This window comes from Micromys minutus (genome assembly GCF_963924665.1).
Source record: "Micromys minutus genome assembly, chromosome: 1".
In the NCBI taxonomy this organism is placed as follows: Eukaryota; Metazoa; Chordata; class Mammalia; order Rodentia; family Muridae; genus Micromys; species Micromys minutus.
The window spans coordinates 33871737-33898052 of NC_137969.1; the positions used below are offsets into that span (position 1 = coordinate 33871737).

The 26316-nt window shown below is 37.5% G+C and overlaps 1 protein-coding gene across 1 annotated transcript in view; it reads left to right on the forward strand.

Annotated features, from left to right (window-relative positions):
* Nucleotides 1–26316, forward strand: part of ABCA13 (ATP binding cassette subfamily A member 13) — a gene marked incomplete at both ends in the record, with an annotated part of 453164 nt that overhangs the window by 372963 nt on the left and 53885 nt on the right. Inside the window, 2 exons of the mRNA XM_080920446.1 lie at nt 16027–16177; nt 21835–21969. Coding sequence (XP_080776572.1) covers nt 16027–16177; nt 21835–21969 — 286 coding nt within the window. The remainder of the gene's footprint in view (nt 1–16026; nt 16178–21834; nt 21970–26316) is intronic.

Here is a 26316-nt window from a genome sequence, read left to right on the forward strand (position 1 = left end):
AAACACTACTTAATATTAAGAAAACTAAAACTAATTTAAACATGAATATTTTTTACTAATTGAAGGTATTCTTAAAAAATTTAATAAAACTTATAACAAAGTATGGATATGTTTAAATATGAGATTTGAAATATTTATACATCAGAACAATACATTTCAAGATTACATGTGTAAAATATTATAGTAATATATATTATTAAAAGAAAAAGTCAATAATCATACATACTAAATAATAAACATGAGAATTAAGCATGAGGGCTGCAGAGATGACTCAGGAGTTAAGGTTGTACTACTTTTACAGAGGACATACATTTGTCCTCGATACCATGGAATGTAGCTCCAACTCTGGGGCATCCAAAGACCTTTCCTGGATTCTCCAGACACTTACACTCACATGTGCCTGTATACACACACACACACACACACACACACACACACACACACACACACACACACACACACACATATCTTTATCTTTTAAAAAATTAGCATACTATGAAAATGATAAATTAATATTTAAAAGTATTTTTACCATTAATATTAAAATGGAGAGGAGGAGGTAGAGATTTATATTTTTATCTTTCACAGTAATTTAAAATATAGGCCAGAATTTTAGGAAGACAGTAAAAAAGTAAATAATCAAGATGATGTGTAAAATTAATGCATGGTAGTAAGTATAACAAGTGCTTGAAATAGTAATTTCTCCTGTAGGTATTTATGCCCTGAAAAAGAATAAAAACATAAATAAAAGATTAAATAGAAATATCAATTTTCATCTTGTCTAGATTAGCTGGAACTGGAAAGATACATCCATTCAAAATATTACTGCTAAACTAACTATATGAAATGGTATTGAATCAGTTAAGATAAAAGATTCAAATAACAGGCATCATAAGACTAAAAAGCAATCGAACTATTTCACAATTGCTCTCCTTGGACCGTAAGTATGTTCATAGACCAGAAGAACTGCCTGGGTTGGTGTCATGGCTGCCAAAGACAAGAGTAGAGCAGATGTGAGGCTGTGCATTGGATCTGAGCTCAGTAGTGACCTCACTATGGGGGTGCTGCACCACTGCTCTGCCCAGTGGGGATGGCTGAGCTGTGTCTCCAAAGGGTCACATACTTCCTGAAGGTATTGGTAGTGAAAATTCCCACAGTACCATAGAAAGATGGTGACCAATCGTGACAATTTCTCCCTGGGCTCTGAGTTAGAAAGGCATGATATTTAGCATGTTGGAGCCCTGGGTTTATACCCTCTGTGGTTTGGACTTCAGCAGCTGTTCCATTCCTTAGGAATGTATATCACAGTAGGACAGGTTCCAGGTCTTTCCACGATGCATATTTCAATGATATTGTCCATGACAGAGATACATGACTTTTATTTGTAATTTAAAAATAAGTTGACTTGACCAAAAATGGCTTCATATTACTGAACCAGTGGTATATTCAAGAAGAAAATATGAGGAGATTTTTTTTGAAATACAATCCCTAGTTAATCAAAAAATTAACATTAAAGGAGAACATGAAATCAAATACCACTGTCCACTAATGACACTTGTCTTCTGTGGGTATAAATGAATGAATTCAACAAAATCGAGAACTGTCATACAGAGAATGTAATATACCAGAAAAATCAGCCACAGATAATGTATGGAAACTATGGGAACAGGACACAATTGAAAATAGCATGTGTTCTGAAAATGATGCTTATTAAATTAAAAAAAAAAACAAACCACCATGAGTGGGTTAAAATTATATGCCACTCATGGAAAACTGTGAAAAATGTGGCTTTTTGAAAAACGAAGGTCTAATCTGGATGTGATGCTTCCTCTCTTGAATCCCAGCATTCCTGAGGCCTGCCAAGAAGATCAGTCACCTTGAGGTCAAAGTCAGCCTGGGCCAGTCTCAAAAATAAACAAATGAATAAGGGAAGAAGAAAGATGAGGCCCAATATGAGTTTAATTAGGTTTTAGGCCAGGAATGGAAGAGACAGAGAGAGAGACGCAGCATCTGATGAAATAATGGCTGGGAGATTTCCAGTATTAATAAAACAGATGACTCCTTAGACCAAGAGAACATACTTCTCTTGCATAAAAATAAGACGCCTTCGTAATGACATTATGTGGTGAAATCAAAATCTCCAGAATGAAGACTAACTTACAAAAAAATGCAGAAGAAAAGTCAGATTCAGTCTTCAGAATAGGAGCCGCTGGAGGCTTCTGGTATTGAAAATACATTGAAATAAATTAAAAAGAGAAAGATTGTTTACTCAGTAACATCAGAGACAACTCCAGAGCTCACCAGCTTCTGCTGTTTGGGCAGCAGGTATGCACACAGAAGGCTTCTGTTAGTGCCTGGGGAGGGATCCGTGTGACAGAGTCTATTTCCGAGCACAGGACAACACCTGGCCTGACAGAGTATATTCAGTAAACAGCAGAAGAATGTCATGGATAAGAGCACACCAGTGTTTCAGCACCCATAATAATCAAGGTGGAGGACTGTAGCTTACATTTGTTTCTTATTTAGGCTTCATTTTCCAAATCATAACACTACTTGTTTGTACTAGATTATGAAGCAATTAAGTAATAAACGGCCCCTGAATTACTTCTGAAACACAAGACTTTTGCTTGGTACTTTAGATCAGCCTTTCTGAGATCACTACCTTTTAACATATGTAACTGGGACAGCTATTTGGTTTGGGCTGTGGTTCCCTCCTTTCGTAAGTGACCACTATTACAGAATTCATGTGAGCAATAACTATTAACTACTATAGCATCATCAAAATGCTCAGTATTATGGGCATAGCACTTTAGAATTTATATACAACTGGCTCTGAGTCCTATAAACATTCATAGTACCAAAATAAAAGTACCCAGAGCTCACATATTGCTTGCAAAAGCCTAATCCTCCTTTTGACTTGCAGATGAGATTAGAGTAACTGTAGTATAAACTCTCTGAAGAGGAGCTGCTTGCCAGTTGTGGTTCTCCTTCCACTTTAAAGTAGATAAAATGCTACAACGCTGATAGGGAGTTTAGGAAAAGAATGAAGGAAAATCCTATCTAATTTTAAGTGATTATCCTTGTCGTCCTCAGTCCTGAGAGCAAAATTCTACATATCTGTGTGTGCATGTGAGGGTGTGTTTGTATGCTGTCTGTTTATACACACAGTGTTTGTACACATTTCTGCACATGAACTCTAATATACTCAGGTGATGATCACTGCATTCACTTCTTTCACAGCTTCTCAACTAACACTATGTCAGGCTTTCATACCTGTCCATATTCTACTAGGTTTCTCAGCCAGCATACCCTCAGTCATGTGCCTGTCTCATCATGATATTCTCATGTAAATGGTCCTTCCCTAGAACAAAAACATCTCATTGAAAGCCTCTCATTCTTTGAAAAGAAAAACAAAATGGTACCTGTTCTGTTACAAGAAAGATTTGATCAAGAATGCAAACCAACACAAGGCTCCTCCATTTAACTGTCAGCACTGACTTCAGTGGGCACAATAAAGATCCCCAGTGCACATTAATTGTCCTCCATGGCATGTTTTTAGTGGGTTCACTTAGAACAGGCACACACTGAAGTGATTTCAGTTTTTGAGTGCAATGCTCAGTTCTTTGTGTGTTTGCTTGGTATCTGCGGTGCATTGCCTTACCTGAGTGTTCTGTCCAAAGAACAATCTTTAAGACACTTGATATTCCTATTTTCAGTTTTTAATGAGCAAATGTATTAAGTATGTAGCAGACAAAACTAAAAGGACAAGTAGCAAGAAATTGATAACGTCACTAATTTGGGTATTTCCAACACCTGGCCCCAATGGCTGAGGAAGCACAGAGGCAGCACCTGCCTGGAACTCCTGATGTGAGTTCAAGGTGAGGTAGTTCCTCTTCAGTGAAGCTTTCAAGTGAACAGCCAAGGCCAATCTACAGAGAGCAAGCAAGACACCATCAAATATGATGATTGGAAAATGAAATTAGGCAGAAAAGTAGCCTTGTCTCAACAGTCATGCTCAAGTGCCTGATTGAGAAAGATCTGGGAAGAGTGTTTTCTCCAACCCTTCATCCAAAGATGAGTTTCAGGCCTCATGTCCTACCTTGCAGGCATAGGAGTCTCTGTTGGAAATTATTTGCCTTCTGTTGTTTCAAGGAACAATGCTTTTAATTCCCCTAGGCTATGTCATAGTGTCAGGGGAACAAGCTGCCTTACATGGACACTGGAGATAATATGCTTAAGTGAAAACAGGCAATGGGATCTTGTTCACATAGTCTGTTCACAGCAAATGCAGATAGAACACGGCAACTTACCTGTATTCCATGCAGTGGTTTTTGTCATCTGGGACACAGTTATTCTTTAATGACTAATAGGGTTAAAGTGTGTGTGTGTGTGTGTGTGTGTGTGTGTGAGATTTACAATGATAAATATTGTGCATGTTTTTTAGTAGAAAATGTTGTGTATGTAACTTTTAATGGAAAACATTTTGTGTATATAACTTTCTGGTGACATTTCATAAGGCTATGCCTCCTAATTGTTACTTTTCACTATGATATTGTTTTATACCACTAAATATCTTCCTATAGTCCTATGGGGTGTGTCAATATACTTAAACCATCTTGGGAAATTGGGTTTATTACAGAGTGGTATGAAGAAAATTTTATAAGTCTCATGGCAGAGAACTGTCCTTAAGCATTTTGTGAATTAGGAGATAACACTCAGTAAAAAGGGATATTGGAAGTAATCACTTACTTTTTCAGACTTTAAACACAAAACCCAAGCTGAGGTCCTGGCTTATTATAGATCTCTACTCTGCTATTATCTAAGAGTCTTAAACAATGGAACTATGTTTTCTTTAATGAACACAACAAGCTTCTGAAGATGGGAATCAAATTAAAGCACAATCATGAGGCAACTTGTTTTTTGTCTGTGCATTTTCCAATGCCACAGATTTGTATATTATATCTTATGGAGTTTAAGTAATGGCTTCTAATCTGCAAGCATGAATTAGCATGTTATATAAGCTAGAAACTTCATGGTAAACACTCTTGGTGGGAACTTACCTTCAGATGTTCCTGACCTTAGAAACCTAGGCCATATCCAACAAAGCATGGCACTTCTAAATTCCTTCAGTATTGTTTACATGCTTTTTCCCCTTGAAGGACTATACTGGTTCATTGCTGCTTAGCACAGTTGGTTCTATAAAAACAGAGAAGCTTTATTCTTAAGTTTGTTTAAGGATGGACAAGCTAATATATCTGTGTTTTGATTTGAATTGAGTTTGTTATACTATGAATTCTGCAAGTATGTGTGTATGTGTGTGTGTGTGTGTGTGTGTGTGTGTGTGTGTGTGTGTGGAGTGTGTGTATTATCGTTTTGTATCAAGAATGTAGTTTCCACAATGTTACAGGATACCAATACCTGCAGGCACTCAGGTTCTTTTCTGTCAATCCTCCCCATCCAAGACATATGGCATGTACTTAGATCTGTGGTACCCAACTGGTTGACTCCATTTACTTGTATATGGAAGAGCTTACTATTTTTTTTTTAAATCAATGAGTGACTTGTCTTTTTTATTTCACAAGGGAAGAATCTGTGGCACAGAGAAGTATCAATCTATGACTTAGTCACATAGTTTAAAATTGGTGGCAACTAAATTTTTCTCAGTGTCAACTGTATTTCTTCCTAGTTTGTTTTTTTCTTTTTAGCATTTATAGTATTGATAACATTGAGTGTTCAATGTGGTGAGCTGATGATTATCTTTAGTGATGCTGATAAGACAATGGCTGCTTTCCTGAACACCTGTGACCAAAAAGCCTTATTCTATCTAAGAGGCATTGCTTTATGTACTGATTCTAATGAGTTTGATTCCTCACGTGTAATGTTCATATGTACTGGTGCTGTGCTTTGGATGTTAAACATGAGATAAGATCACTTAACTCAGAGACTGATGCAAAAGTTTAATACAACCAAAACATTCGGGGTATACAAGATAATCTTTGCCTGAAACATAATGAGCACTTGAGAAATTTTTGCCATTGCCTACACTGTTACTTAGATCTTGAAATATGGGAAATAAGAGATTAGTTCCTGGTAGATGCTGTGAAAGCCTGTCCTACCAGGAATCTTTTTCTGCCCACCCCTCAAGTTCTCAGCTCGATGGATAAAAGTAACTCTGTCTATAGCATGGTTGCCAAAGAACGGTGTGAACATTTTTCGTGGAGAATTCAGCTTGACATGTAGTTTTCTAAGGTTCTGACTATTTGTAGTACCTCTAGTGTTCCTTTCACTTTCAAACAGCAAACCTGTTGAAGGTAAGTGCACATGCATGTGCTCACGTGTACGTGCACATCCTTTTTATTTTTACAATAGATGAAGACACTTGCTGATTCACAGTATCTATGTTGTTCTAAGGCTGTTTTCCTCAGGTGTGCCATGACCATCAGCCATCCTAAGGGAACATTACTATGATGGCCTATGGTAATTATAGTGAGATGCTTAACAACCCCCTGTAGAAGTGTGGGGCAGTCATCAGCACCTCTCCTGAAATTATAGCTATTGTTTCTATGTATGTCTCTGTTGGACATGATATGGAGGACCGAGAATGTATAAGAGATGGTAGGCTGACTGGACTAGGACTGCTTTGTTGAGGAGCTTTATGAGATACTACTGCTGCTGGTGTGGTGGAACTTTTCACTGCTGAAGCTGCCTTTTAGTTCCCTGTGCTCCTGTAAATAACTTTACTTCTGGCTTATGCCAGATGACAAAATTTTTGGTTCACCAAACTGGACTCCAATGGAGTTCTTTCTCTGGTCTATTCCCCTTGTTTGGTGATCAGACATGCAACACTGCCCATCACCGTATATGACAATGTATATGTTATTTGTACCATATGTCCCATACTACTCTCAGTGTTTATTAACTGGCATCCTGGGATGTCACAGATTATGAAGCTTCTTTGTGCTCTTATGTATTGTCTCCTCCTATCCTTAAGGACTTTCTATTCTACACTTTTTCATTTTTATTTCACTAAGATGCTTGACCTTGTATCCTGTAGAATTAGTATCTATTGGCAATGTGAGAAATAAGTGTGGCCACATTTTGTCTCTAGGCTATGTTCAGAAACACTACATTCTAATAAAATACAAGGAAAAAAACCAGACAAAACAAAGCAAAACCATTTTTTTAAAAAAAAAAATTTGACCAACTACATTTAATTGCCCTTGTCTTTCTTAGCTTAACATCTCCACTTTTGATTTATGCATATTTAGTTTTATTGAGTACTTCCAGGGTTATGCTTAAAAATATAATTTAAATAAATATGTTTTACCAGGTTTTCTCTTTTACAAAAAAAAAAAAAAAAAGACAGTGCTGGAGTTGAACCCAAGGTCTCATGCATGCAAGGCAAATACTTCATTACTTAGCCATATCCTCAGCTTATGCACATTTAAAAAAATAATCTGAGAATTAATACTGATCTTGTCAGTTTTCAGTTTCTAGAAAATATTCATCTTATTTTCCTAAAGTAACTGACAGTCTATGATCATCTGTTTCCTCTTAATACTTGATCACTGAAAAGTTAAAGCAAACTTTAAGCATAGGTCCAAAACTCATTGACCTGCTTCGCTGGAGGTCGAAACATCATTTTGATAAACTTGAGTAGGCAATATCTAGTGTCATAGATTAAAAACAAAATCTGGCATTACTATGGTAATCCAAGTTGATCATGCGATGTTCCTTTGAACTTTACAGAAGTTTGGCTCTCAAAATACAGCCGTAAAATGTTTTTTGATCCCTAAAACTTGTTTCTGAAGCTTGGCACCTCTGTCCTTGTCCTCATGTCCTAACAATATGATCTTGGGTTTAGACTTTTTCATTGTTACTTATTTCGCACACTCAAATTATTCCACCACTTACTTATTTGTTTGCTTTTAAATTATTCTTTGGGCATTTTAGAGAATCCTTAGAGGTGTCATACTTAGTGTATGTAGATCCAGTGTGGGGTAAAGATCTGACTACATCAAGTGTGACAGCCTATGCCCAGTTTATCTTCCTAAATATGTAGGCAGTGGACAGTAGAGACATGGAGCACAAGACACACATGGATAAGACAGAGGAGGAGGACAGAGCACATCATCTCTGTTAGGCTCTGGAGCTTCACATTCACCTCAGATAGCAAGAAGAGGTGTGTGCAGAGGTATGAAGCTAGAGGCAGGGTTTATAAAGCACTCGGTGTTATCTGGTGACCAAGAATGTGAAAAGGAGATTCATACTTTGTCTCGCTTTCGCTGTAGTGCTTTTCTTCTAAAAGGATAAATACATCTTCCTTTGTCCTTTTGATCTTCCTGTTCTTTTTAGGCAGAAATGTAACGTATGTGTCTACCTTCTGAGACAGGCAGACATAAAGTTATGACGTTTATATAAGATTTAGTTTCCAAAAATATAGAAAGTAGTTGACAAGTTTATTAAGCATAAAAAGAAAATAGCTAGTATTATCTTTAGGAATGACATGAAAATATTGTAGTTTTTCAAAGGTGATGAAATTGTTTCATAGCTCGCAATTATTTTACCTATAAGGCCATGCTTCCTGTGACATTTCACTAAATAACAAACTGCATTTACCATGATTTTCCTATAAGTTAGGTCATCTTAATAATTTTAGTTTGATATCTATACACTTTACCTTACAGAACAATATAAACTTGAATTTAAGTTCTTTTGATTTGACTTTTTTTTTTCTAAGTTAAAAAATTATTGAGGTCCTTGCAAAGCTTTAGAAATGATGAAAAATATTCTAAGGATGAAACATTTTCTTTTTTCCTTCTTTTTTTAATTTTAATTTATTTTTTATTTTTTTCACTTTATTGAACAACGTCTGTATTTACTTTTCAAATGTTAACCCCTTTCCCCCCAACTCCCATTTCCCCTCCTCATCCCCTTGCTTCCATGAAAATGCTCCCTCTCCCAACTACCCACTTCTGCCTCAGCACCTTGGCATTCCCCTACATTGGGAAACATGCCTTCACTGGACCAAAGGTCTCTTCTCCCATTGATGCCAGACAATGCTACATATGCAACTGGAGCCATGGGTCTCTCCCTGGGTGCTCATTGGTTAGTGTTTTAGTCCCTGGGAGCTCTGGAGGATTAGGTGGGTTGATAATGTTGTTCTTCCCATGGGGTGGCAAAACCTTTCAGCTCCTGCAGTCCTTTCTCTAGCTCCTACATTTGTGGTCCTGTGCTCAGTTTGATGGTTACATGCAAGCATCCTTATCTGTCTCAGTATGGCTTTGGCAGAGCCTCTGAGGAGGCATCCATATTAGGCTCCTGCCAGTAAATACTTCTTGGCATCAGCAATAGTGCTTGGGTTGGGTGGCTGCTTATGGGATGGATCCCCAGGTGAGGCAGTCTCTGGATGATCTTTTCTCCAATCCCTGATCCTCTATTTGTTCCTGTATTTCCTCCTGTGAGTGTTTTGTTCTCCCTTCTAAGAAGGACTGAGGTATCCACATTCTGGCCTTCCTTCTTTTTGAGCTTTATAAGATCTGTAAATTGTTTCTTGGGTATGCTGAGCTTTTGAGGCTAATATCCACTTATCAGTGAGTGTATACCATGTGTGTTCTTTTGTGACTGGGTTACCTCACTCAGGATGATAGCATTCTAGTTCCATCCTTTTACCTGAGAATTTCATAAAGCCATTGTTTTTAATAGCTGAGTAGTACTCCATGTGTAAATATACCACATTTTCTGTATCTGTTCCTCTGGTGAAGGACATATGGGTTCTTTCCAGCTTCTAGCTATTATAAGTAAGTCTGCTATGAACATGATGGAACATGTGTCCTTGTTATATGTTATAGTGTCATTTGGGTATATGTCTAGGAGTGGTATAGCTGGGTCCTCAGGTCATACTATGTCCAATTTTCTGAAGAACCACCAGAATTTCAGAGTGGTTGTACCAGCTTGCAATTCCAGCAATAGTGGAGGAGTGGGAAAATATCTTTACCACAAAGAACTCAAGAAGTAAGCCTCCTGATAATCAAATAATCCTATTAAAAATGGGGTACAGATCTAAAAAAAAATTCTCAACTGAGGAATACAGAATGGCTGAAAAACACCTAAAGAAATGCTCAACATCCCTATGCATCAGGGAAATGCAAATCAAAACCCTGAGATTTTACCTCACACCAGTCAGAATGGCTAAGACTAAAAAACCTCAGGTTGAGACATTTTCATTCTGGCTTATCTTCCCCTCTAGTTTATAAACAAAAGATGGCATTGTTGCTATACAGCTTATGTTCCACTTGCCTTTTAAATAGTATAGTCTAGTTGAAGTTGGGAGGGCTTTAAGGGTTTATAGCATTACCCCACTTACCACTTGACTTTCTGCTTCCTGTGTGTGGCTAAAAATATGATCTCACAGCTTCTTGATCTCACTTGCCATCATACATTCTTTGTTATCATGGACTATTCATTTGACACCATTAGCTAAAATAAGCTTTTGCTTACATGATTTGGTTTTGGTCATGGTGTTTTGTTACCACAATACAGCAGTAATAATACACATATGAAAATTTGCAACTGACATTCAAAAAGTAGGTGCATATTTTAATGAGATGTATTGTTGTCCTAGTATTCTCTTGATGAGCTAGAAAGAAAAAACATCAGCAGTATGAAAATGCTATTGTTTATGATTATACAATTTTATAAGGATATTTATTAGCTTGGTGGATTTTATTTTAGCTATGTACACAGGGGTTAAATGTAGAATGAGTTAAAGTTTAAATACCCCCTGAAAGAATTACTATACTCCCCTGTTGCATGTATATTCCTAATTAATTACCCATCAAAAAGACTTGGGAAAATTCCACCTGCGTGAGACAAGGACACACGTGGTATATGTGTGAGTTGTACCTTAAACAGGGTAGGCATGTGTCCCAGCCTACAATTATACATTCTTGATTTATATTAATAGGAAAAGCATCACAAATGTATCATATTCTCAGGGCTCTCTGATGCTTGGTTTATAGCCCCAGTTACTTTGGGGCATCCATTGAAGATACACATAAACCCTCCTATTAGACCAAACCCAGTCACCTGATAATAAAGTCTGTGGTAAACCCGCAGGTAAATGTGGGCAGCGTAGGCTAAGCAAGTGTTTGAAAAGCAAGAAAAGTACAAACACTGAAGTGCTGGAAAGCAAATCATGCCAGGTCCACCGAACAGCCTTTTGCTCTCATTAACTATTTGACAGTTTACAGACTGCTGATAATATAAAGAAAATTAAATACCCGGAGTGAGAAGGCTTTCTGCAAAAGCCTCTCAGAAGGTTCTTCTGAGCTTTGTATTTAATTTCTGGGGTTTTTGAACTGTTGTGCCATTAATTAAAGAGAAAAAAAAAAAAACAGTTGAAAAGCATCATGATAAAAGCCACTTGAAGTTCATTTTTATGTCAGATCCAACACTGAAAAATGTCTTGTCTTTCTAAGTAGTGCAGAATCATAAAGCATACAGAATGTTATGACCTTCTCTATTAGGCCGAGATAACCAAATGCAAACGTGTGGAAACTATGAAATGGCTGGGGGCATTTTCTAATAGCGGAACTATGATTGACAGTGATTCTGATTTAAGAAGTGTGTGGTTAGCATCCCCTGGAGTTAGATGAAGGGACTTAAATAAGCTCACCTTCTCAGTCCATTATGATGATCTCTGGCTGGGTCATTATCTCCTGCTTTGCTCAAGTCGCATTATCTTACCACATCCTTTTGTGCATAGCTCCGCATAAGGCTATACCTGCAGTGTCTCCACATGGACCAGAGTACCACACTACTGTAAACACAATTCTGGCTACCAAGGCTTTAACTATAGCAGCTGTTCTCCCCTTTCCCCTAATCATACTTTCCCCAAAGTTGAGATAAGAAAAATTTTGAAGGGGCCCAAGTATTTACAGTAATGAGGGCCCAGAGGGATTAGTTAGCAGTTAAGACCGCTGGCTGTTCTTTCAGAAAGCATGCTTTTTTTCCCCCAATGCCACATTGGTATATAGGAAAGATGCTTAAATGTAGATATTGTTTCACTGTGACAGTTCTACATCTTGTGGCTTAGGGTATAGCTTGGTGGTTAAAAAGAAAAGTATCTAGCATTTTGGAGGTCTCAAGTTTTATCTGAAGATTTTAAAAACTAAAACAAGAATCATTTATAACCATTGTCCTATGAGAAAGCTTTATCCAATAAAGGGCTTCTACTAACTCCAATGAAAATGTGCCAATCTTTACACAGTAGAAAAAGGAGCATGCCCTGCTCTGGGAATAGTGACAAGCTCTCTGTTTTATTTAATTGTGAAATGAGGATTAGAGACAAGCCACCACTGTACTGGACAATGCTAACTGTAAAGATTAAAAGACATAGACTCATTCTGTTGCTGGGCTCCTCGAGTACCTGTTCTTAGCTATTTCCATTTTTAGAGCTCAAAGTTATTAAAATACAGATAGTACATACTGGCCATGCTCAGGAAAGCGTGTCTAGATTCAGTAACAATGAGACTATTGACCACATGTGTTTCATATCACCCAGTTGGCCAGATAATTTAAGTGAAACCTCCTTGTTCATTGCCCAAGAGTTCCTTGCAGTTGAGAAGAGCCAGTCAACATAATATAAAAAAACCTCCTTAACTTTAAAGATTGAGGCAGACATTTCCTACTAACGCAATATGCAAGGAATTATTTTCATATGTTAAACAAACTTTATTTAGGTTTATCTTAACCTCCTTACAGCTAATATACCCTGCTAGATATTACATCTATTATATATTTTTACATATCAGCTTGTATTGCTGCATTTGATTTCCTTTTTTTTATTGTAGGTAAAAATGGTTTTAATTTTTATTAATTTTATTTATTTATTCACTTTAGATCCCAGTATTAGCCCCTCCTCCCAGTACCCCTCTATGCGGAACCTTTCCCCAATTTCTCCCCCCTCCTTCTCCTTTGAGAAAGGGGAGTCCTATTCTAGGTATCACTTATCTATCCATGTACATATCACGTCATTGCAGGACTAGGTGCAGCTTCTCTCACTGAGGCTAATTTTGGGGAATAGGATTCACAGGCAGGAAGGCAACACATTCAGGGACAGCCCCTGCTACTGCTGTTAGAGGGTCCACGATTTCCTTACACACATGGTTTCTGACTTACAAGATTCTAAGCATGGTTTTTTTATCTCTGTCTCTATGATGGTAGGAAATAAATGTTTGTTAATGATAGAATGTACTTTGAATTTTCAACTCTTCCAAGGCTAGTAATATGCAATAATAATATTTCCACTGTGCTAAGCTGCAGGCAAATTTGAGTCCTAAGAATGTTTAAGGTAGACCAGTTGAAGCTATAATATTCATTCATTCATTCATTCATTCAGCAATTAAAAAATAGTAATGCTTCTTTCCCCTTTTTGTCAGCAGCAGGATCTCCTTACAATAGCCTGGAACTTGATAAATAGCTCAAGATAGCTTTCAACTCATGGCTGTCTTCCTTTTACCCCTGAGGTTGTAGAAATACATAAATATGTAAACACACTTACAGTGAAAACATTTTTTATTTATAATATTTTCATTTCATGTTGACTTTACTGGGGCATAACCTCACTGTCAGTTGATAAAAATGTATATTTTGTAAGAATTCATACATCTGTAGTTCTAATAAATTACAGAGTTTTATTTTCTTCTCATGTCTTTGGTTTCATTATCAGGATGTTATGATTCTTTTGAAATTATTTCAGAGTTGTACTTGTCTCTTCTTTGTTTGAAACAGCCTGGGAAGGATTGATGTTAGTCTTCAAACATTTGTTAGAACTCTACTGAAATTATCTCATTCTGGTTAAATTGTGGGCAATTTAAAAAGTACTTGTTTAACTTACTTCCTTGTGCATCTGGTGAAGTTCGTTCTCCCTCATTTGGATATATTCAGTGGCTTGTTTATTCTTAGGTACTTGTTCATCTCATACAAACCATCTCACATTGATCATTATAACCTTCTCTGTTTTTCTATATCTTAACAGAAATGTAAGTTGTAATTTTAATCATGTGAATCTTTTTGTTTTTGGTTCTTGGCCAGTGTATCTAAAAAATTGAAGTTTTTTTTTTTTTTTTTTTTTTATCCCAAAACTTAAGCAGTGACTTTGAAAGTTTTTGTTATTGTCTTGATTTTTCTATTTTGTCTATTTCTTTAGTTTGTGTTTTTTTATTCTTTGTTATCTAGGTTTACTTTTGTCCCATTTCTTTTGTGTTTCAGATCAAGATATGTAATATATTTTTATTGAGACTTTTGGGTAAAAGGACAGATATTTCTTCCAAATATTCTTTGAGTTACAGTAAAATATTTAAAGTGGCTTATAAGACATTTCATTTCTCAAATCAATCAAGTAAATAGGCCCCTGGATTTTCCATTTCACTTTTCCTTTTCATGCTAATGAGTTCTAATTCCTCATATAAATTCCAAAGCCAAGGCTTCATTGTTGCTGATGCCTTTACCATTGTTATTTCCATCAGTATCTACTCATTCCACTTTAAAGAGGGCTTTACACTTGGGGGGAATTGTTAATTTCTTTCTTATGTCCATGGATCCCAAGCGGAAGAGCCTCAGTTACAGATTCTCTTCCTTTTCTCTGGTGTATGGGCTCTTCCATTCCTGTCTGACTCTGTAGCACCGTATCTCCTTTTTATCTCTAGAGAATAATATGGCTCTGCATATCTCTTCTGCCTGTCTGGAACCACTTTCTGCGCTCTGTCTTCATTTGTTACAACGTCCCAAGCTTCAGCAAGATGAACACTTACTTATCACAGTGGATTTTTCTTCTCTTTGGACGCATGCCTGTCATTGCAGAAAATTTACCTGGATATATCCTGCATTTGAGCCAGTTGTTCAATGTTTGATGGGCCAAAACTTTTCTGAATAGTTTTAGTTAAGGAGTTGATATCTTTTTAATTATAAAATTTTTAGAGTAACTCCCCCAACAAAACAAACACAAACAAACAAACAAACAAACAAACAAACAAACAAAAAACCGATAAAATGCCCAGGTGGGCCTCAACTCTGATAATGAATTTAAAATTGAGATACTTGCAATTCTAGAAACTACACATAAAACATAATAGTGGATATTTTCATTATTTATATATATTCATATTTATTCATAACAATATATATAGATCAATAAACATATAATATATATAATAGTTTTTCAGAGTTAGTAACAAAGTATAGAAAGATACTTGAAACTTGAATTTATTTTCAACCTTTGCATATTTGTATAAGAAAAACAATATGATGAGGCATGATGTAAAATGTATTTATTATTTATCAGACTACAAACCCAAGAGGACATTCCTCCTTGACAATCTCATTTTCTATGCAAGACTGAACAAAGAGAAGCCGCAATGAGTCATGAAAGCAACTGTGAAACAATCACAGCACTATCAAATAGTAGAGAAAGAAGAAGGTTCTACTAGACATAGGTCATGTGAAGATGACCTGCTACTGACATAGGGTTGTATTACTCTGTCTTCCCATAATAGGAAGAAAAACTAGACTATGAGTCACACCCCCCAACAATCAATTCTTTGTAAACATAATAAATCAGTCAGACTTCTCCAGAGAGAGATGATCCAGTAGGAAAGGAAGGGGGCAGAAGAAACAAGGGATGGAAGTGAGAAATTTGTTGGGAGAACTTGCTTATGTGACTTTGGGGACAAGTCCTTTACAAAGGGGAATGTTTATAAGCTTATGATCTGAGGCTGGGGTAAGAACAACAGCTTTCTCACAGTTTGCTGTTTGCAGTTACCTTTAACTTAATAGTTCATGTGCAAAGATACCTATTTTGTTGTAACATTTTCTGATACCTTTCTTTTGTCTTTAGGTGGAAGTATTTGGGCAAAATTAGTTAGGTATAGAAAGGGAGTAATTGATCAGCCAGTCAGATTTAAGGGATAGGTTGATAATGCATTCATAGAACCTTTTGTCAGCTTTTTCTATTTGTATTTGCAGAGACATGGTGGATCTGGCTTCTGCTGGCAAAGTGGGCATTCTTATTGGCTACTGTCCACAGCAGGATGCCCTGGATGAGCTCCTGACTGGCTGGGAACATCTTCAATACTATTGCAGTCTCCGTGGAATTCCAAAACAGTCCGTTCCAGAGGTGAGCAATCTTGGGGTTTTCCAAAGAAAAAAGATCCACTGAGACATGCTGGTCCATCAGCTATGGCTCCAACACTGTTCTCTCACTCCAGGATAAGAAGCCATACAACCAGAGGAGTTCAAGGTGAAATCATTTTCCAACATTAAATTTTGTATCGGTATTATATATTTTAAAATGTGTCAGTGGGGGCATCCTGTACAAGGAGCTAAGTAAAAAATAATATCCTCTTTTACTCTGTATCTCTAAGCTTTTCTATTTTTCCTATTAAAATCTACTTTTCAGCTTAATGATTGCAGTCAGGAACAAACTGGAAAACTGGGTACAGAGTATTTGTGAAACTTGGGAGTTATTGGAGAAGGTGTCTCCTCTGGTAGCAGGAGGAAATATTCCTTCCAAAAGTATTTTCTGGGTTGTTTCAGGAGAATGAAGGACAGTGAGAACTTTAGAAACTCTGAGGCCACATGGGGACCATATGCTGTCTGAGAGTAACGAAGAGCAGGTGAAATGGGGCAGTGGAGACTTGCTCCTTCACTCGATGGAAGCTGTGGAAAGCTCATAGCCTTGACAGACAGCTTAGAGGACATTTCTAATAGGAATGTTTCACAATAGAAAATACTTAAGGCACATTTCACCCTTAGTATGCCTCTTTGTGGTACACAAAGTTCATGCTAGATTACTGGTTTTACAAAAAGATTAAGGAATAAAGGAGGTGGATTTTATTGGTGTATTCTCAAACAAGAGTCTGTAGGAGCTGGCACATCTTAGGATTCATGATAGGCTAGCCTCTGCCATCACTGGTTTAGGACAATTTATCCTGATTTACTTTAGTAATACTGTAGTCTTCTATTTTTGTTTGTTTGTTTCATTGATTTCCACTCCATAACTTCCAAACAAGAACAGAAGCATTCCCCTTCTTTGTTCAGACCCAGGACCTTTGGTTGACCTACCACCCATCTTAATAAACTGACCACATTGCAGGGGACCCACTAAGAATAAACAGCTCTTGGCATCCAATACTAATTCTTGGCTTAGTCCTTAATAGGCATTTTCTCTGTCAGCTCCCTCTTGTTAGTTTTTGATTGAAGAGGTAGATTCTTGCCAAGTGGCTATAAGCTGGCCTCTGCTGTCTGGATGAATGCACCTCTGAAAAGACTCCCTTAATAAGACAGGGTGCTCTCTGTCACCTAGGCAATTGCCTTCTGATAGCCCACTGTCCTTCTGTCTGTGTTTTGAGCTCCTCCACTGAGAAGTTACTGTAATTCTAACTAATTATAGACTAGCTTTATTTCTCTCATGAAGCTGTAGTAGATTATGCAGATGATATTGCTACTTGCTCATGCAGTGGTTTCTATTAATTCAGCACATCTTATATGTATTCCTAAAGGACGCAGTGCCTCTCGCAGCCAATTTCTCACCACTGTAAATTGTGTGAGCATTTCAAATATAGAATAAGCAAGCACAGGACTCTGAGGTACTTATTATAGGGCATTAGTGTTAAATAACATAAAATGATGACCTAATTAATGTAGTTGCAATCCATTTCTGAACATTTCATCTACCATGAATCCAATAATGGTAGGGATGCAAAATTGTTATGAAAAATCCCAATAAATTGATGACATCACACCCACCTTAACAGCTGCATTACAGTATATCAGTTGTGTAACAGTGGCAGTTGTAATAAACCTCTGTCATCAGCTGTATCAAGGATTGCTGTATCCAGTGCTTGACTATTGCTGGTTTATATCTTTGCTATACTATAATGTGTTTATTGCTGTGCAGATTTACTTCTGTTTATAAAAACTGGGTTATGGTAAGGCCATATACCCTGGCAACAGCCTCATGAACCTTATATTTACCATAGCTCTTGATTCTATTGAGAGGTTACATCCATGTTCAGTGATTGACATCTACTACCCAGGATTGGATGGCAGATCTTTAAGGTTGACGGTGTGATGAAATGTCTGAAGATTTACTTTTTAGAACATATCCTGTCCTTAAGTGACTCAAAGATGCTTCTCTGTATGTATGTTTAATATCCTGAACAAAACAGTTAAGAGGTATATGCCTGATTTTCCAATTCGGGAACATGAAACCCAGAGAGGTCAGCTAACAGGTATCTATAGCACAGACTTTGATTGACACCACCCTGATGGTTGCTACCAGACTTGGACAAAGCATCTTCCACCATCTGTATCTCAGGATTATTTCTGTAGTTTTTGGTGTGTATGATCAAGGAAGCAGAAACTGTATAAGTCTACTGTAGCCTGGTACTTTCCCTATTTACTTTCTATTGTGTTCCAGTAAATTGGACCCAGTTCAATCTCGGAGCCATGGATACAAAAGAGGCACTTTCCCCTTCTTATATATCTAACACTCAAACTGATGCTCTTTAACAGACTTCTTTCTTGTCCATGATTTTTTTTCTGGGAGTTAAGTAGGACCTATACTAGGCCTACCTTTGTAAATACCTATTCATTGTTATAGAATTGCTTCTTAGTTTACTTTTAGCATCTTCTCTGTAGACATGACTTGAATCTTAAATTTCTTTTCCCCGTTTGCCATGGGTTTTAAGAAGAACTAAGTTCTGAGTGAAGAAGAATTGATGAGGAGATTCCTGGCAGAGCCATGGTTCCAGGATGGCCTTCCCTTGGGAAATCCTTGGCTCCATTTTCCCTTCTCAGTGTGTGATTTTCATTGTGAATTTCACACAACAGTTTTAATACAGGCATCACACCTGCATATGGGCAGGCTTTGGCTCAGAAATATGATGAGTATGCATGCTATTCTGAATAATCTTTTCGTCTACTGGATATTCCCCAAAGTTCCAATGTGTGTTGAACGTGGTACAGCCTGAGCAATGGAAATAATGAGTCCCAGTCTTCTGTTCTAAATGTAGTACAATTTCGGGAGCTTTCAGAAAATAAATACCAAAAACCAAAACCATGCACAAGATCTTATACCTTATGACGTCCATGACTGTTTGTGCCTTATGATGTTTTGAGTTCTAGGTAGCATTTGCCAGCCTTGATTCCTAGGACATTACATTTGTCATTATTTTGATAGGGGTGCTGGTTGCAGAAAAGATGGTGATAAGATGTTTTTCATTAGATCACTTTCAGCTATTTTCTGAAAGTCACATTCACAGAGCATTCGATCAGACATTTGTACCTTTACAGTCTGCGAGCTTCCCCATGACTAACTGCTCTGGGATTTGTAGTCTGCGCCATGTAACCTTTTGTGAAATTAGGAAAATATAACAAACATTTTCTGGTTTCATAAAAATAACCACCAGCAGCATTTGGAAAATTCAGTAAGAATGTATTCGCTCTGAGGCACATTACTATAAAGCCAGGGCTTGTCATCATTAGTTTGCTTTGATTTCCCCTTTATTAGCTCCCTTTCACTCCTCTTCTGAATAAAATGCATTTTATTGCAATAAACATTCATAACACACGTATGTTTTGAACATTTTCATAACTCTGAAAAGATAACCCAAAATTTCACTTTTTCCTATTTCTGTTTTTTTTTTTTTTTTTTCCAGTTCTTTGTGTTTTTCAAAAGCCATGAAAGATCTGTGTAACCACAGAGCTGCTCACTGAAGCAAAGGTTTTCTCTCCTAGGGAGCCTACTTCCTCCCTCCATCTTGCATATGAACATCACCAGGGACATTGCTTACACTTCTGCTTTGTGATCCCATGGACACAATGGGTTCTTTCTAATCCTTGCAGCGCAGGCTTCTGTCTTAGCCTGTCTGCTGCAGCACCTCAATTAGTTACTCGCATTTGTCTGCTAATCCTGGATAAAATAGTTTGAAGTTTTTATTTGCTCAGAAAGGCTTTTATTCAATTTATTTTAATTGTCATAATTGGGCTGAATGAATTCGGGAAAAGGGATGTTTCCTGGGAGGCAGTGTGGAGAAAGGGGCTTGAATGTTTTCAGTGAGAACAAAGGATTAACGTTGAGATGGCCTTTTCTACTCCAGTTTTAGTTACTGTGTGCCTTCGGTTTTCCTCTACTCATACTGTTTACCAGAGAACAGAACTTGTTGTGTTTTCTAGCTCAATTTCTAAATTCCCTAGAATCCACACAATACTGATGAAATAATTTAGGTTAGGTTAACATAAGATGTTATGATCCAAAGGTTTCACATTTGTAACAGATCATAGTTATCATTTTATAGTCCTAAGTTTTATATGTTTGTAACAACAAGTATGGACGTTGGCCTAGAATTGTTTCATTTAGTGCCTTAAGATACAGTTATCAACTGTCATAATTATATGGAATTTGTCCTTGTAAACATGAATTATGGGCTAGAGAGATGACTCAGCAGTTAAGAGCTCCAACTGTTATTCCAGAGGTCCTGAGTTTGATTCTCAGCAACCACATGGTGGCTCACAACCATCTGTAATGAGATCTGATGCCCTCTTTTGGTGTGTCTGATGACAGCTACAGCGCACTTATATATAAAAAAATAAATAAATCTTTTAAAAAACATGAATCATATATATATTTTACTCGTTTGGTTATGTGATAATATCTAAAAATAGGCCTGCATTGATATTTGCATTAACACTTCAATTACTGTCGATTTTTGTCTATGCAAGAATTACATTACATATATGTATATGTATATATATATATTTACACACACACACACACACACATATATATGTATGTTTCTCCCCTTTATTAGCTTCTTTTCATTCCTCTTTTGAATAAAATACATTTTGTTCCAATAAACATTCATAACACAGTGTATATATATGTCTATACATATACATACATACATATACTATGCACAGAGAGTTGAAAACAATGAAAGAAAATACCTAACTTGGGTCCCATATAAGAGATAGATCTTGACATAGATAATAAATGAAATAAATAATAAATGGTTTAAGTCAAATTATCCTGGGGAAGACAAACCTAAGTGTAATTTTAGAGACTCAGCTGCTCTGCATCAGAGAGAAGTGAAATTTACATTAAAAAGGGTAAGTGTGTTGTCAGGGTGTGTGTTTTGATACAGGTGGGGATGGTGGAAAGAAAAGAGGTTCTGAACCTGAGGACTAGGACTTCACTGCTAATCCTAGTGGATGAGCATATGTTTAAGTTCTGGTGAATGAGGTCTCATCCTTATGAAATGATCAGATAGTTCCTCCTAGCTGTGAAGAGCTGGTCCCACCTTTTCCCATCCTGAATACTATGTAAACTGAATTTTGAATGTGTAGATTGCATCAATGGCCTACCATGGTAAAAGGGATATTTCTGAGGTGTGTTTATACAAATTCCCTCAGTGCCGTTTCCCTTGATGTTTTTGGCGCCTCATTTTGTTACCTTTCTATTCAGATCCTTCTTAGCCATCCTTTGGGTCCCCTTTATTCTACTCACCTGAATATGGATATTATTCTAGACTCAGCATTGATTCGGAGTTCTCAGATTTCCAGACCTGTGTTTGGCCATCAGACATGGGACCCTCTCCTCCCTGTTCTTTCTCCATTGTTCCCATTCTATAAAGTGAAATAGCGTAAGGAAGGCCTCTGGTCCTCTGGTGAGAGGAATGGTGTGAGCATAGTGGGAGGAAGCAGGAGTCAGCAGCAACCCAGGACACATGGGTGTCACGGATAAAGTCTCATGGACAAGCATCTCTCTTCCAGGTTGCTGCAGACCTGGTAAGGCGCCTGCATCTCGAACTTCATGTGGACAAACCTGTGGCCACTTATAGTGGGGGCACCAGACGGAAGCTCTCCACAGCCCTGGCCCTGGTGGGAAAGCCTGATATTCTTTTATTGGTGAGTGATTAAAATACACATAGTTGTGTTGATGACTTAAATATGTGATGCAAATTATTTCAGCTGTTAGAAATGTACCAGAAACTTTAGAACTTGAGCCACTGATTATTGACTCTATGGGGCAAAGACTGTGCTGCCCTTAGCAAGTTTCCCCAACATATTGTGAAATACTGCTGTTGTTTTATAAAAATTTGACATGTTTCTTTTGGTAGATTCACATAAAAATGTCTACATTAAATGAAAATTAGAAATCACCTTTAATATAAAAACACATGCGTGTCTTTTCCTTTAACATTTATTTTTTCATTTTTAGTTCTTATTCATATATTGTTGAGATTATAATAAAATTTATTTCTGCTTTCCTTTCATCCCTCCAAAGCCTCTCATATACCTCTTTCTGCTCTCTTTCTAATCCATGATCCTTTTCTTATTATTCATTATTGTACATATATGTGTGTATGTATACACAGATATTTTAAAATATAACTTGATCAGTGTGTATAATGTTACTCATATATATTTGTCAGGACTGAACTTTTGGTACTAGATAATCAATTGCTATGTTCTTCCCTACAGAAGACTATTTCTTCTCAAGAACTGCTTGGAAATCCTATGTATGGGTTTTTATTTACTATAGCTGTTGTGACATATACCCTTGGTAAATCTTAAGGTTAGACATTAGAATTTGCTGTGTTTAATTGTACATCTCTCCAGACCTATGTGCTAATAGCTCCTTTCACAGCTCTTAGTGATATGAGAGGTAGTAGCGTCTCTAGAGTCTCCATATTTTTAATGCCATGATCCTTTCGTATAGCTCCTCATGTTGAGGGTAACTCCCATCAGAAAAGACCAAGTGTTTGTTTTCCTGTTCAGCCTTCCTCTCCCAGTCTCCTTTTGCTTTCTTCTTTGGGGGAAGTTGATGGCCAGAAGCTCTTAAGAGATATATGCTTAATGCTCCCTCACTGCAAAACACAAAGACATGCATCACACAGCCGAGCAAGATTCCTTTTAAAAGTGGTTCAGATAACAAGTACTTGGGAGTTTATTGAAGAGGAGAGCTTCTGGTTTCAAGAAACTTCAATTTATTTGCTGTTCTTCAATAAATGATGTCCTTTCTAGCATCATAGATCTTTCTGGTGGAGGCCATTCTGAAAGTTTATGGAATAGAGGTTTCATTTTTAAAACATCAAGCTTTGCTTTCCTTACCTGATTGCTAAGAGAAAGCAAAGTGTGTGAAAATATTTTCCTTTCCTGCCATTTTATTGAATTATCATTTTCTCTCTCTCTCTCTCTCTCTCTCTCTCTCTCTCTCTCTCTCTCTCTCTCTCTCTCTCTCTCTCTCTCTCTCTCACACACACACACACACACACTCAAATACACAAACACCCTACCAATCCTGTATTGCTTATATGTGAATTTTTTTTAGTGCTGACTATTTGGGATTAGATAACTTATCAGGAAGTTTATTCCAAAAGAAAACTGATTCCCCCTTTCTCTCCAACCATTGATTGCTGTAGCTCTACATGTAGATGTTGAATCTTCTAGAATCTTCCCCTTCCATATTGATATCTAGAGTGCTGAGATCATTATATAAGCAATCACATGGTTAAGATTTTATGGTTGCAACTTCCTTGTATTTCTAAGCTACACTATATGACAGCAGACTTTCTTGCCTTCCTGCCCTTATAATCTTTCCTCCCCTCTACTGTGATGTTTCTGAGCTTTAGGTATAGGTTAGATTGTATCAACTGGGCTACCTATCCCCTGATCACTAATTCTCTTCATTGTAATCTGTTATGGATCTCTGTGATAGTCTCAATCCGTTGCAAAAAAGACAATTTCTTGTTGAAGGATGAGAGTTATACTTATCTTTGACTATGATAAATGTAGTGAAAGTTTTGTTCTCTTAAAAAACACAAAAATATTATGGGTATATGTTTTCTGTTTTAAACCCAGGTATGACTATATGGAGCTGTTTCACAGCAAGTGACTATGATGTGCCTTGTACTCTAACAGGAGCATGAATTTATCCCCTGCAGATAGTTTCTAAGTGTGTGATATTTGGAATTCTGGGGACGTTTCAGAAGATATATAAATGCTAGAGCCCCGTAGAAGGGGCTGGTTGGCTGACTGGTGGTTAGGTGCTGTTGGTTGAGGTTTGTCAAGTAGTCACATGCAAAGAGATGATTATAAGAATTTCCCTAGGTCTTGTGACTCAGCAAGACTTGTGAATGGAAACAGTGCCCAATTACATTCTGCTTTAAACAGTAAATATAGATGAGATAAAAAAAAAAAAATTAGATATACTGATGGTAAAGATCAAATTTGCCCTGTTTCCACCTGTCCTTTCTTCTCTCTCATTTAGTGTTAGGGGATTGAAAGGGAAGAAAAAGAGAATGGAGAAGGGTGGAAGAAAACACACAATGTAGCCAAAAATTCAGTTACAGATAAGTGTGTAGAATAAAGTTAAAATTATATTGGTATAAGAAAATGAGAGTAACAGGTTCTCTTTAAGGGGCTATGTGGTTTCTAGCTATGAGTCACTGAATAGGTTTGCAATAGCAGGCCTAAATAAATACCATAAGTAAAATTAGACAGATAACAGTGCCGATGTCCTGTCACTGGGGATATCTGATCAGGCTAGTCATGAGAGAGGTCGCTAAGCTTTACATCTGGATAAGACTGATGATTGTTTTTCTTTCTCGAAGGCCTGCACAGCACCTTCCAATACTGTGAGTCCTAATCTTTAGGGAAGAAGCTTCAAGGGCAGCTCCATCTTGCTTCCTCCAAGTCCTGCCCAACATTTATGTTGTTTACAGCAATCACATCTTATTTTAAGTTCTAGGAGGCAAGCAAGAAAGTTTCCCATCGCCTGACCCTGATGCTTTGTTAGATGGTTATGGCTCTTAGGGTAGCACATCACCTTGTGCGTCATATCCATTGGGGGTGGGGAGGGAGCATAAACAAAAAGTATATACCTTTCTCTGTCTTTCTCAAGCATATTTAGCATTTCTTTTCCCCCTTCCTTTCTTCTCCTGCTGCAATCTCCAGTTCATGTCCTGCCACCTGCTGCATTTTTTCCTGAACCTCACTCCAAAGCACCTGAGTCTTATTGTCATCTTCTCAAGAACTTCTCGTTTGATCGATGCATCTGAGGTTGGGCACATCTACACAGTGACTGCTGTGAACACTGATTCGGTAGATGTGGTAGCACATGTCCACCTGCCACCATTCTCATCTCCTTGTCTTTGAGTGAGCACGCACGAGAGGACCTGCTGGCTGCCATGATCATGTGCTTCTTCCCCCCATCATCAATCTCTTTGGAGTGCTCTAATTTACCTTGGCCCCCAGGAGTGCTTTCTTTACTACCCTCCTGTCTCTTCCCCTTTCTAATGTGAGTGGATAATTTTAAATAAACTCTGTTTATGACTCTTTGATTGGCTGGATCCAGTCTGCAGTAACTCTGCTACTCTTAATATTTTTGCTTACTGACACTCCTGCTTCAGAATTATCATCAGCTCCTCATACTTCATTTCTGTCTCCTTTACCATCCCCGTTTTGTTCACTGGCTGCTTTTCTGATTCTCTTGGCTTTCCTAGTTGTAATTATCTGTGTCTGAGTTTTTTGAAGATGACAGTCTCCAGTCTTTTCACCCACGACACTGTTCTTCATTACGCCAAGCTTTTTACTGGAAGGTTACTGTGTGCATCTGGTGGCATCATAGTTGCATGGGGACTGTCTCCTTGCTATCTCAGATCCGAAGCAGTCATCTCCCAGGACTGTCTTAATAGCTAGATTTTGAAAAGATACCTTCACCAGTCAGTCGGGTGAACCATTCTGGGGCTATTCTACATGTGCACATACAACCTTGGCAAGTTTTTAGAGTGGTATGTCTTTTCCCAGCCCAGAGAAGTAGGACATGGCTGAAAGTTCTCTGATTCTTTCCTTGGGGGAAATTCCCCATATAGTCATTTCTGTGTATTCACATCCTACTCAGACACTATGGCTGGTTGTGAAGGTATCTGTGTTTCTTCTCTGTAGGCATATCTTCAGATACCCAGCAAGACCAATTGAGGCATACAGAGTATTTGGTCCTTACATACTATTTAACAGGGTTTCATGAAGGTCATGTAGCATGGGGTCTCACTGAACATTTCCCAGAGCCCAAGGCCTCAAAAATTAAGGTATAATAAGAAGGATTGTAACTGGTTGCAATAATTAAGGCCTCTTGTGTGGTCCTCCACAGCAACAGAGAAGTCAGGAATTTGTGTATATTACTTTTCTTCCCTCTTCACAGTGAAGGAAAGAAGGAAGGAATGCCAATGGAGAGTTCCCTGTTAATATGAC